Source organism: Vicugna pacos, chromosome 25, assembly GCF_048564905.1.
Source record: "Vicugna pacos chromosome 25, VicPac4, whole genome shotgun sequence".
Lineage (NCBI taxonomy): Eukaryota > Metazoa > Chordata > Mammalia > Artiodactyla > Camelidae > Vicugna > Vicugna pacos.
Genome location: NC_133011.1, coordinates 33101216 through 33115202, shown reverse-complemented (window position 1 = coordinate 33115202; position 13987 = coordinate 33101216). Strand labels below are relative to the sequence as shown.

The 13987-nt window shown below is 51.0% G+C and overlaps 1 protein-coding gene across 1 annotated transcript in view; it reads right to left on the bottom strand.

Annotated features, from left to right (window-relative positions):
• The window catches only part of TG (thyroglobulin), a 202783-nt gene that overhangs the window by 1185 nt on the left and 187611 nt on the right, over nt 1-13987 (bottom strand). The window contains exons 46-47 of the mRNA XM_031690392.2: nt 1615-1749; nt 56-246 (exon numbers count right to left, since the gene is read on the bottom strand). Coding sequence (XP_031546252.2) covers nt 56-246; nt 1615-1749 — 326 coding nt within the window. The remainder of the gene's footprint in view (nt 1-55; nt 247-1614; nt 1750-13987) is intronic.

The following is a 13987-nucleotide window of genomic DNA, read 5'->3' as shown; positions in this document are numbered from 1 at the left end:
TCAGTGTGTGTGAGGACCGCCCTCGGCCCGGCCCCGCCCGCTCCTGGCTCCCTACCTGCCGAGGCCCTCAGAGACCGGATGTACTTGGACCAGAAAGAGCAGTCGGCCTTTCTCAGGCCCTGCCGATTGGGGAGCAGGGCACTGAGCTCCTTGTAGGTCTCTCCGCCATCTCGGGGGATGAAGTCAGGCCAGGGGACAGCAAACTCAGGCGCCTTCCTGGAGAACTCATGAGGGTAGTTGGGATTCCTGGGGAAACGAGAAGAAAGGGGCACCCAGGAGGGAACCCCGTCTTTCCTTTCATCACCTGGGGTCCCTCCCCACTTGCACGTGCTCTCTGAGGACCAAGCCCCACACCCGACTCACCACCCTTACGTCATTTCTAGAAAAGACGTGAGCCCATGACCCAGTGGTGTTCCTCGGGACGCACAGCTGCCCTTCTGGCTTTCTCAGTGCTCAGGAGGTCACCGTGTCCCTTTCGGTCTCGGTGTCCTTTCACCTGGGCACCACGGCCAGGACCTGGAACACCTTGTCTGTCCAAGGCCTGCGCAAGAAGGTGGGCCTATGGCCGCACAAACCTGCTGGCCACCTACAGGCCGACTTCCCCTTGAAGAGGATGTTGCGGCCTCTCAGACATCGGCTCCTTCCCACATTCGCAGCCCAGCCGCACCTCGCATCATGTCCCCCTGCGGAGCCCACACACCCGGGACGACATCCTCCAGACCAGATCTGTTTCCCTCTGTGCACAGGCACCTCTCCCAGGGCAGCTCCTCCTCGGCCAGCCTCAGTATCCTACCCCTCCTTTGAGGCCCAAATTCAAAGCCCCTTGCTCAGGGATATATTTTCTAAATCCCAAATGAAATGTCTTTCTGCTCAACTCCTACAACAAACTGTATAAAACTTAATTTTGTCCTGCTTTTAATTGCAGTCGGGTTTTGTGTTTCAGACTGTCAGCAGTTCATAGCTGAACAATGATTTTTTTTAATCTTTTTCCTTCCCAGGGGGCCCAGCACTGCGCTAGGTGACCACTGCTGGACTGGCAGAAAGGGAGACGGGTGAACTGCAGGGAGGAAGGAAGGGCAGGAACCTGTTTTGGGAGTGGGGTCAGTGAGGGTGCTGGTTGGGCCAGGAGAGAGGTGGGTGGGGAGGCCAGAGACAGACAGTGAGCGCCTTGACTGCCAGGACTTCCTTTGACCGTCTAAGACAGCGGTCCTTGATTTGGGGTGATTTTGTCATCCAGGGGGCACTTGGCGATGTCTGATATATTTCAGTTCTCAAAACTGGAACGGGGTGAGGTGCTCCCAGTAGCTCGTGGGTAGAAGCCAGAGATATGGCTAAAGAGCCCAACCCAGCCCAGTGTCAACAGTGCCGAGGGCGAGAGCCCTGACCCAGAGCCAGCAAGGGTGCCTGAACAAGGGAGCGTGTGTGATCGGACCACTCTTTACCGGGAATCATCTGCGCAAAGGCAGTCCTGCCCAGCAGGGGAGCCTGCGCAGGGAGGCCAGCGGCAGGGACCGGAGGGCCTGCCCTTCCGCGCGCCACACTGCGGCCTTGGCCTTCAGAGACGGGGAGGGAGGGGAAGCACACCGTAGCCTCCGGACCCAGGGGGCCACTCACCCCGATCGCACGAAGTTGGAAAAATACTGCATGATTTTCAGTGACAGGCTTTTCTCCTCCAGAGTGAACTGCCCCTTGTAGGCAGGGTGGAAGGGGAGCCCGAAGGCATGTTGAACGTCTGCCAGGAACTCCAGGCTGGGAAAACACATGGGAAGAAGAAGGAGCGAAAATCAAAGGAATAAATAAACTGCTGGGAGAACCGAAGGAGCCAAAACCCAGTACTCTTCCCTCAGTGGAGAGTCTTCTCTCTTTACGTTTAGGACCCCTGCTTGGTGTTGGCTTAGCTGAGGTTCTGCTGGGCCACTCGTCCAATGGCCCCCGTGGGGCAGACCCACAGCATCTCTGGAGGTTGAAATCCCTTAACTCTCTGAACACAACACCTGTAAGCCATCTTCCAAGCGAATGTTCTTTTGACCCCATCCCAACCATGATACTAATGGTAGTAACTGAACGCTTGTTTGCTCTAAACAGCCTGTATTTCCAACCCCCTCCTCTGTGCTAGTCCTCGTCCATACATGGCCTGCTGTCTCCTAGATTCTGAAGGCTGACATCTATCCGTGGAACCAACCCCAGGGCACCCGGCACTTAGCTGGTCGACAATCTTCATGCCGTGACTGAGCTATCTGATGAGCAGCAGGCAGAAGCGAATACGGATTTGGAAGCCAGATGATTGGTTTGAATGGACTGGGCTGGAGCTGGCACTGGGGGGACCGGCCAGGAGCACACAGGGCCCTGGGAGTGAGCACTGGAGGAAAGCTGGAAGGGGCTTTTCAGACACACGGAAGAGAGTTTGGCTTTTCCCAGCGAGAAGTCTGGCCTCTGCCCTCTGGCATCTGGGAGGTAATCTGTGTCACACCCGGTATGAGTGTCTTTATTTAGGGCGAGGTTTGGCCACGCCGGACCTTCTGTAAATGTGGCCACACTCAACAGTCCTGGGGGGGTTGGCTGTGCTTGTGACTTGGGGTGGGAGGGCTTTGGGTCACATGGCAACAGTCAACCTGGAGACTGAGATTAACCACAAGGGCAATCAATCAATCATGCCTACGTAATGGGGCCCCGATAAAGCCTCTGGACGTCAAGTTTGGGTGTGCCTCCCTGGTGGGCACCACTCTGTGTGTGTTGTCACCTGTCAATGCCCAGAGAGGAACCCCTCCTGACTCCACGAGCTTCGTGTTTGGACCCCCACTCCGCATGCTGCAAGTTCTGTGCTCTGTCACTCCTCTGTCTAATCTGTCTGCATCCTGAACCATGAGTACAGCCGTTTCCGTGAGCTCTGTTAGTCTTTCTGGTGAATCATCAAACTGGAGGGTGGTTGGGGGAGCCCCCTGAATTTGCTCTTGGTGTCAGAAGTGAGCGTGGTCTTGTTGAAGACTCTCTGACCTTGTAATTGGCCCAATTTATCACAAGAGCCGATCTCTAATTTTGTAGACGAGGGAAATAAGGTCCAGAGAGGTCTCCTGACCTACTCTGAGATAGGAAGCAACTCGAACAGCTCAGTCAGACCAGGAATGTTGGTAGGGAGCGTGGTGCTAACATAGGGGGCCCCCGGGGTACCATCCCTGGGTCTTGGTTTCTCCATTTTCTAGCTGGATGACTTTTCAAATACTGACCTCCCTGATTCCTTGCTTCCTCATCTATGGAACACGTCTATAAATACCTACTGCACAGGGTTGTTGTGAAGTTCAATATAAGATGGTGTATGCAGTAGGTACTCAGAAGCGTGGCCCACTTCTTCCTCATGCATCATTCTACCTTCCGATGCAGGCATCCCTCTTTAGGGTAACAGCAGTGTCTCTGACCAAGGGTGCAGAGAGCCACCAGTGATTCTCATCTGAGCTGGAATAATGGGCAGATATACCCAATGGACAGATGTTCTGGGAAATGGCTCAGACGAGATGGTGCCCACATGAGGCAGTTTGTACAGAGGTTAAATTACTATAAAGCAAGATGCGATGCTCCGTGAGCAGAGAGTGGCTCTAGCTCAGAGTGATTCATTGTGATGCTCAGAGAAGGGGAAAGGCGACCTTCAAGCTCAGGGATGTAAAGCGGAACATTTCCAGCCCAGAAAGCGCCTTCTCTGTCATCTCTGCCCTACGCAGGCTGGGAACTATGGTGCCTGACAGGCACGGGGCTGGGGCTTGATGCCAGGCATCTAGCTCAGCTGGCCTGGGGAATTCAGAGGGGCTCAAGAGCTGGAACTCCTCCTATGACCATAAGAATTATCAGCAGGTGTCCATGTGACTAGCAGCAGGGCCGAGAAGAAACGACTTGCCACTGAGTCAACCAGCTGAGCCCCAGCCCTGTCACAACTGGTTGCTCGTGTAACTCTGGATGAGTCATTTGACTTCTCTGCGGCTGAGTTTCCTCATCATGCCATCCGGAGCAGGGCAGCCACTGCACGTGGAGGACAGCAACAACAAAGGTGATTACGGTTACTATGTGTCAATATCCGCGCCTCGCTGGAAGGCGTGTGGAAGGGATATGAGACCGTGTGAGCTGCACGGGACTCAGAGCACTCGGTGAGGACGGAGAGACTAACAGCCTCAAAGGGTGGTGTCTCTTTGCAACTGTTGTCAGGACCCCATCCTCTTAGTGCGGGTGGGAGCTTTGTTTCATTCCTGACACGGGGGCAGGAAGTGGCAGTGGCATCAGAATTTATAGGTCCTGGAGCCCCAAGAGCCATGTCCCTTGTCCAGAGCCGGAAGTCTCTGTGGTCAAGCTCAGAGCAGAGCCCAGAGTCTGCGGTCGCCAAGTTGGCCTGTTCACAGCTACCATTTCAGGAGTACCCATGACATGCCAAGGACCGTGGCAGGGCTGTGATGGACAACATTCGGGACCAGCTGGGAAGTAGCTGTATTATCTACATAGTTTCGAGGAGAAGACCCAAGTCTCCGAGAGATGGAAAGCAGGAGAGCCAGGCCCCAAAGCTGTCTCCCAGGCCCCAAGCCTTGCTCTCCATCTACTCTTCCTCTGGGGGCAAGGGGGGTGGGGCTGAGGATCACTGCAGGGGATCAAAGCTCCAATGTCTCAGTGGTGTTTTAAAGGGAAAAGGAACACAAAACAAAATACGCCAGGAAGACAGACACTGTAACAAGAGCATTAAAATCTCTCGCATCCCCTGCACTTGGTAGTTCACAAATGGCCTTTGCCCTCATTCTCGCAAGGGCCCTACGAGCAGATATTGTTGGAGTGATTCGTAGAGTTTTACCCTGGAGGAAACTGAGGCTCAAGGAAGCCTCCAGCCCACCACTGTCTGTGACCCAAAGGTTACAGCGCCCTGCTCTGGGAGAGGCCGGGCCTCGCAGCCCATCTGATCTGTTTCATTTGAGAGCCTGCTGTGTGTGCTTTGGTTTTTCCTTAGCAGGGCTGATCTTTATCAGGATGCTAGAGTTATTTCCAGCAGTTTAAGGCAGACACCTGGAGGGCGGGCAGGCAGTGGGAGCCTCAGAAGAGGGATTTGGGATCGGAGGACCAGGGCCTCACTGAATCTGGGCCTGAGAGTCCTGGACCCTCGGGAGGAAAAAGGAGGGAACTGGATTCAGGATCAGCACAGGGATACACAGAAGGACACTCCAGGGACCGACGAGGTAAAAGGAGGAACTCGCTGGCTGAGTGGCCGCAGTGCTGAAGGCTGGGGGCAGATGGGTCATGCTGACCAACCTGGCGTCTCTGCTCTGGACTGGCTTGCTCACTGAAGGCCATGTACCCCAGGCCTCTGGCAGTCGCATCAGTGCATGGTCCTGCTGCTTTCATTTGGCTTTTAGTTGTCATTTGATGTCTTTGAGAATAAGCCTCCCACCAAACTTCCCTGAGACTTACTCGTCCTAACTCAGACCAGGTCGCATCTTCCATTGCCCCGCGTGGACGTGGGGTCTAGGAGAGCCCCCCGCCCAGGCTCGGCTCAAACCCCACTTCCACCACTGACTCTTGGGTTTTCTGTCTGTGCAATGGATCTGATCATCCCTGCTCAGCCTCCCACGTGGTGTCACTGGATGCTCGTAGACGGATGTGGATGGAAACCCCCCTAAAAAGGTACAAATTTCCATCCAAACCAGAGCTACTGTTGCTGGCGTTAGTGACATTTAGCCAGCGGGTGGGAAGTACTGACCAGCCACACAGGCCAAGGGTGAAGTGAGTGTGTGCTTCAGTTCCAGGATGTGAATACAGTCCAGCGAGGGCAGTGACAGAACCCAGGATGTCAGGACAAGACTGTGCTTGAGTCATGTTTGCCAAATGCCTACTGTGTGCCATGGTCTGACTGTGTGTTGGGGACATCAGAGGAATGAGTGGGCCACCCTGTCATGGAGCTCACAATCTAACAGGAAATGCAGATAAGCCAACATTGACAAAGAAATAAAGTGCTGTGCGCTGTGATAGACAAACAGGTATCAAATGACAGAATCATTTACAAAGCTTCATGGGAAGAGAGAGAAAAGCAATACCACTTGTTTCAGGCAAGGAGGAGGAGAGGGGTTTGTGGAAAGTCAGAAAGAAGAAATTATGGTTGACTTGTGCCGAAAGCTGGGTAGGGGTCTTTAGTGAGTGGGCCAAGTGGGGAGGGCTGTCTGGGCAGAGACTCAGGGCGAGTGAACCATGATGTGGGTTCTGTGCTTCCTACGGAGGGTGGGACGGGAGGGGCGGCTGGGCACGGAGGGGCAGGGACAGAATGGGGGCGGAGCTGCCGCTGCAGGTACAGAGTCCCCATGCTCTGGGCCTCCTGTAGCCTATAAGTGCATCGTGCTGCAAGGGGAAATGGGAATTTTTCCCAGTCCAGGGAAATCAGAAGTTTGGGGACCACTCAAGCCAGTGTTCGCTAAGGTCCTGTAGCCTCTGGTTCTGTGAAAGGCGTGAAAACTGAGGCCAGAGGAGCTGAGGGCTCCATCCTAAGGGACGGGGGACATCGGCGGTTTCTTGGCAAGCCAGTCACGAGCTGCCTGTCTTTTGGAACCATTCCTGGAGCTGGGTGGGAAGAAAGACTAGAACTGAGAAATCACAGGGAAGCTGTAATTATCCAGGAGAGACAAAGGTTGGTTCTTTATACACACATGTCCCCTGACACTCCCTTTCAGCCACCTTACTCATTTGCAATCTGCCGTTGTGGATTTGCAGGGAAGCTAAGCCTGCATTCCAGCAAGTCAGAAGCCAAATCCACTTTTCAGACTATTCACATACAAGCTCCTGCCTTGAGCCCTGCTTCTGGTTTGAGGGGGGCCATTGGCATGGACACGGGGCTCATGAGGGCGCAGGACTGAGGTGGTGTCCCCACAGGAGTCCCCCTGATCCTTGGCCCTGCTGACACAGCGACCTGAGCTGGGGAGGGGGCTGAGCTGGGCTCCCCTCCCAGTGAGGAGAGGGAGTGGGTAGCATCCTTCTTGACATAAGCGAGAGGCATGTTTGCCTTTCGGAGGCTGTCCTTTCACTGACAACGGCCTGAAGAGGCTTGGCTGGGAAGAGGCCCATCGCTCCAGCCCATCTGGTCGGGCTGATTTGAGAGCCTGCTGTTCGCGAGATTTCTACCCCTGCTGCTCTGTCTGCAGGAGGAAGTTTGTTAACCTCATCCCCATAAACCATAACCCCTTTCTTATCTTTAGGCAGCATCTCTAGATCATTTCCTCCAAAGGAAATGAGGCAACTTGGAGGAATAAAAGCCCTCCTGCTTCCCAGGCATTTTTTTTTTTTGAGGGGTTGTTAAGTAACTTATGAATAGAATCCTACCAGGGTGCTTCTCTTTGGGCAAATGTAACAAGCCAAAGTTCAGATTCTGCCTATAAATTAATCGAGAAGTAATTATATGCATCGGCTTGTGTTTTACAAAAGGATTCACCACACAGGACAGTCCCACTCTGGCCCCAAATGAAATACTTGCAATATATCCGGAACTCCCTAACGCCCACCAGCGCTCGAGGATACACGGTTTGATGATACAGGTGAAGCTTTCAACGGACTTGCTGGATTAACCTGGACAGTGCGCTCCTTTCATCAGGTGTAACAACTGTTGCTCAGAAAAGGCTGAACTTTCCTGGCCCAACACTGCTATTCTCACCAGAAAGTCATGTGTTTACCAAGAACCAACTGTGTTGTCTCTCACTTGTTGGTGCCAGTTAGGGTTCTTGTTATAATTACAGAGCTAAATTAAACCTAGTACACATCACGTGGATGCCCCGCTTTTAAGAAACCAAAACTGGACATCATAGAGCAGGCATTATGGTTATGGTTTTGCACAAATTTCAAAGGAAGAACTCCAAACTCCAAACCTACTCAAACTTTTGACCCTGCACTGGGTAGCAAGCAGATGCATGTTCATACGCTTAGAGTTAAAATTAAATGTTTAAGGCATATACATACCTTATTCATTTTTCACAAGTTCCCAGTTTAGTTGACTTTTCTGAGTAACTAAATGATCATCACATTGGGCAACAGAGTTTCTATTCTACATTCTATTAGAAAAAACAAACAAACCCTGGTTTCTAGTGAGTTGCGTTTTGAATGTAAAAGAAAAGACCAATGTGCATGCTATGCAACCTGTCTTAAACATTTCCAATGCCTTTCCATCACACTCAGATAAAATACTATCTCTGCCTGCCACAGCTTACAAACTCCTATACGAACTGCAAGACCCTGTCTTTTTTCCCCATATCTTCAACTACCTTCCTTCTCTTCAGTAGACTCCAGCTCTCTGCCCTTCTTTATCCTCAAATATGTCAAGTCCTTTCCCTTTCTCCTTCCAAGTATAGTTATCTGAATGTATTCTGATTATTTAATGTGTGCATTGTCTGTTCTTTGCACTTTATCCCCAGACACTCATCAGCCCCACATCCTGACTACAGTGTTAACCCCAAGAGGGCCTTCTCTGTCTTACCAGCTGCTCCATCTCTAAGATCTAGAAGAGAATTTGGGGCCTAGAAGACAGAAAGTATTTGTCGAATCAAAGAGGACATACAGCACAGGTCCTTATACATCGTGCGGTTGGCGCCAGTCCTGGAAAATGATTTACTCCCATCTTTACCGGGAAATAAGCTCGCTAATCACACAGGATGTAGCCAGGCCAGTGGACCCAGTTCAAGAATTCAGTCACTTAATATTTTCTCTGGTTTGCTAATTCCAACTAATTCACCAAGACCATCAACTAGAAAGATAATATTTTGAATCTGGAATGTGAAAGGCCCCTGGAATGCACAGAAACATCTAGAGTGCAAAGGCAGTGGTGTACAAAACGTCTGGAGTCTGGACTTGATGGCTTTGTTTTTCCAGGGTTGGGACAACTTGTAAAGGAGGGCCATTACTACCTCTTTAGTCGCTCTGATTTTTTTTTCTTCTCAGAACCTTATTTTTCCTAAAAGGAACATAATCCCAACATTGACCATCTACAATACGCCAGGTGTTTAATGGGCATCGACTTGAAGCTTCACACTATGGAGCAGGTGTAACTACACCCATTTTATGTAAAAGTGGGGCAGCCACATGATATGTACTAGATTTAATTTAGCTCTGTAATTATAATGAAAATTAAGATGCAGGAACTTGTTCAAATGCAGATAGCTGATAAATGGAAAAGATGGGATTAACACCCTAGTTGGTTTAACCTCCAAGAATGTGTTCTTTCACTATACTGAACTGCTTCTCCCTGAATTAAAGAGTGGTCCAACATCTCATATGGAGCCTGGACAGGTGTTTAATCCTGAGAGCCCTACCCTGCTACCCATTCAGAGTCAAGCCTCATCTCTCTGAAACGTCTTCTGCACCATTGAGATGTGGGAATGACATCTCAGGACTATGGGGACCAAGGACTTTGGAATAAGGACCTGAACACAGTACACAATTCTGGCATAACAGCTTACACACAGACTTGCGATAAATTTCCATGGGAATGATGAACTGGTACCACCCCCCAGGCATCTTAAAATGATGGGCCCCCACTTCCCCTCTGAAGGGGAACGGTACCCAGAAACCACTTTGCTCGTGGTTGCTTTCTTCCTGGGACTTGTTCGATGCCGACGTGGGCTCTCCCAACTCCAAGCAGAATGAATAGACCTACTGAGTGCCAACATTATGCCAGGCAGCGAGCTAGGCCCTTTGCAGGCTTTGTCTTATCTGATCCCACACACTCCTATAAGTGTAAGTACTATTACTAGCTCCATCTATCGATAAGGAATTGAAGCTTAGTGAGGTCGTCACCTGCCAGAGACATGCAGTAAGAGACAGTGACAGGTGGAGGCCCCTAAGGACAGGCAACATCAGAGAACACATCAGAGCTCCCTTGTGCGCTTGCTGGGGCCTGGCTCATGGAGGCAGGTGCGGAAGGATCCCCCAAACCTGGGCTCCAGGGTCTGGGCATCCTTTGTTCATGAGTTGCAGAGAATACAATGGGGGCCCTTCCTGGAAAGACACTTGGATGAGTGTGTCCTTTGGGAGGGGCTAGCTGGAGAGAAAGACATCAACTGTGGTCAACAAGATGGTGATGCTGGAAGGAAGGCCTGGATGGGAGGAGCAGTCCCAGCAGAGCACAGGAAGCAGCGCCTATAGAGAAAGCTGGGCAAGAGAGAGGATGTCCATGGCCTCAGGCCGGGAGGGGACAGCAGGCCAGGGCCCTGCCTGGTGTGACCACACGAAAGAGCCCGCCAGTCTCTCAGGTCAGCTTTGTAACAGAAACGCCAAATGCTCCGCTTCCAGGGTGCACTGAGGTCTGCCCGTGGGGCTCTGCGGGGCCAGGGCAGCGTCTGGGGTGGGGGTCGGGGGATGAAGCACTGATTCCAGGATAAGGTCTGGGAAAGGGTCACTGCTTCCCTTCAGTGGTAACCCCTCTTTTAGGGGGTGCCAGCTGTGCCTCTCAACACAGGGCCATTTTAGCCCGCAAGGGACAGTGGCCATGTCTGAAAACATTTTCAGTTGTCACAACTGGGAAGGTACTTCTGGCACTGAGTGGGTGGAGGCCAGTGGTGCTGCTAAACAGCACAAAAGGCAGAGGACAGGCCCCCGCCCCCCCCCTCAAAAAGAATCATCCCGCCTGAAATGTCAGCAGTACCCAAGGTGAGAAACCCTGGATTACAGTCATCACGGAAAACCCCTCTCCCTGAAACAGCACGCTATAGATGGGAACCACAGAGGGAACTGGCCCCAAATCTCCCCAGTGAGCAGAACTGAGCAAAAGAAAGTTGGTAAGTTTTGCCCTTATATCGACAGCCTTGGTGATCAAAGCTGCCAGGTATTGTGCGCGCGCACACACACACACTTTTGATGCAGGCACTATCTTCCTGAACCCTTCCAGCAGCCTTACGGGACATGCACTATCACTCTCACCATGTATAGGTGCAGATGCATGGAGGCTCAGAGTGGTTAAGCAACCTGTCCAAAGTTACACAGCTAGCAAGTGGACTTAGCCATCGCAGGCACTCAAGAGGCTTTGGGTTGAAGTGGATACAAAAGAAAGAAAACTGGAGACAGGGCAGGAGACAGGGTGTGGGTCCAGACTGCCATTTACTGACTCTGGGACTGGGAGATAATCCCAGTCTGCTCTGGGATTTCGCTTCTTTATCTGTAAAATGAGTTGGATGAAATCATATTGCATATCCCGTAATTCTTTGAATCTGGATCTTAAAATTGCACCTTCGTCTCGCACTGTGGATTTTAGTGTCTTTGTCTCCTCCCTCATTTGTTACGCTTATTCCTTCCTCATAGAGCCCGACCCTCAGTTTCAGAGATACAAGTCTCTTCTACAATCCAGGTGAGCAGTTAGAGAACCAAGCTTTGCTGTGAGCGATTAACAAGAGTCTGTAAGAAAGTGGCAATTTATTGTGTTTTGTTCACCAGCTATGCCAGGAAAGCTAATATATGCTCACAGCAATGGAGGCATGAGACAGATGGCTGAAAACATAAGGCACGCACATGTATTTTAAGTCTGTAGATTGGAGCCAGAAATAAATGAGAGGTGTGACAGCTCCAGGACAGAGTGAAAGAGATGTCTTTTCAGGCAGAAAAGATAAACCTGCCAACAATTAAATGGGTTAGTTTCTGTGATTCATTCATTGATTCAAGTATCTACTACATAGGTGGCACCATGTTACAGTCATGGTGGGGAGAGGTGATGAATGCCCAGAAAGTTGTCAAGAACGCATTCCGGTGGACAAGAATAACAAGACATTCTTAGCACCTCCTGTTTGCTAGGCCTCATCCTATGTACAAATTTATTTTCACCATAAGTCTCTGAAGGAGGTACTGTTATTATTACTCTCATTTTTCAGATTAAGAAACTGTCACCAGGGAGGTTAAGTGGCTTGCCTTAGGTCCCTGAGCTAATGAGTCAAGACAGTCTTCTAAGAAGGCAGTTGGCTGAGAGTCCCTGCTCTAACCAGGACACTGTCTGCCTCTGTTCAGTTGGCCAACATCTCTGCCTATAAAATGTTTCAGTGGCTCTGAGTGTCTCCTTCCTCCAAAACTGATGGAATGTGAGAGTCAGAAGATGCCCTAAAGGTGACTGAGTTCAGTGGCTCTCTGTAGCTCTCCAAACTGCATGACCCTGAAATTTTACCTGAAGCTCAGTTAGGAGAGAGAGAAAGAAGCCAGGAGGCTGGGACCCTCGATCTTGCTCCCGTCTATACTTCTATTCAAGGAAAAAGGGAGAAATTTGGACCCACACAGTGGAAAGATCTTCATCTACAAGCCAAGAAATGCCTGGGGCCACCAGAAGTGAGGAGAGAGGCCTGGAACAGATCCTCCCCTTGAACCTCCAGAGGGAGCAGGGCCCTGCTGACCCCCTGATGTCAGACTCCCCAAATCCAGGACTGAGACGACGCACTTCTGCTGCTCTCAGCCTCCCCGCTTGCGGTACCTCATCTCGGCAGTCGTAGGAAACGGATACTGACTCTGGGTGGCATCACATGGACCCTCTTGCTATGTTTTACTTTGATTGTCTTTGTCCTCGCACAAGAGCAGCACTTCTTACTTGTTTGCCACTGCAGTACAACTTTGGAGTCCCAGAGTGTTTGCGCATCTTGTGATTTTGATGAACTTGGGGCAGGAGCATCACACCTTCTGCTCTAAGCTCTGCTTGCAAAGGGAGGGAGGCGGGACAACTAGACCGAAGAGCACGTGCCCCAGGCATGAATTCCTGAGAGCCCTGGCGTTCGGGAGCTGCTGCCAAGACTCACTCTCCAGACGGCTTCCCATGCTGGGCCTCGCTGGCCGTGGGCGGCCCCGGGGTGACCAGACCTCCTTTCATCTCTGCCCAGACCATCAGCTCTCTTCAGCCTCCCTTCTCACCCGAATACCTTCTTACCAGAGCCCTACCCTGGCATTCACTTTCCTTCCCACAACCTGGAGGCAGTTGCTTGAATCTAGGAAGTCAAGCAGGTTGAAATTATAAATAGTTCTAAGCAGAGAGACCACAGGCTTTGGTGGGAAGAGAATTCTGGGACTCCGAGAAGCTCTGAGTAGGTCACTGCTCTCTAACTGGCCACTACCTGTCCCTGGGGAGACTATGTGGAACCCTTGACCCTCAGACTCTTTATCTGTAAAACAGAGATAGTCATTTCAACACCGCTGACCTCACAAAGGTTGTGGATGTTTTGTGGTGCTAGAAATTGAATACCTAACAGGGAAAACCAGGTTAAAAAAATGAGTGCTTGCTCAGGGAAACTAGAATGTCTTGGGACCGTATTAGTTTCTTGTGGGTGCTGTAACAAATTTCCACAAACTTCGGTGGCTTAAAACAACAGAAATTTACTGTGTCCTGGTTCTGGAGACCAGTTCAAAACCAGTTTCACTGAGCCAAACTCCAGGTGTTGGCAGGGCCACCCTCCCTCAGGAGGCTCCAGGGGAGCAGCCCCTTCTCACTCCCCCAGCTCTGGGGGACACTGGTATTTCTTGGCTTGCGAGTACACCACTCAAATCTCTGCCTCCCCGGTCACACTGCCTGCTCTTCCTCTATGTATGGCAGATCTCCCTCCACCTCTTTCTTATAAGGACACTTGTGAATGCATTTAGGACTTACTGGGCTAATTCAGGATAGTTTTCCCACATCAAGATCCTTAACTTAATCACATCTGCAAGCCCCCCTTTCCTTAGAAGATGACATTTCCAGCTTCCAGCGGTTAGGACCTGGGATCTTTAGGTGGCCATTATTCAGCCTGCTGGATGTTGCCAATTACAATGAGAAATTGTGCATGTTTGTAAGACTTTCTTTGATGTTGTTGCAAAGCAACACTGGTTAAACGGAATCATTTATGTCTCAGCTATTACCAATACCAACCCGGTGAGAGGAAACAATAAGCCTTATTTGGTAGATAAGGAAAATGATGATCAGAGAGGCAAAGCAACCTGCCCAAGGTTGCACAGCTGGCAGGCAGTGGCAAGCTCCACCTTCAGCTCTCAAGTTGGC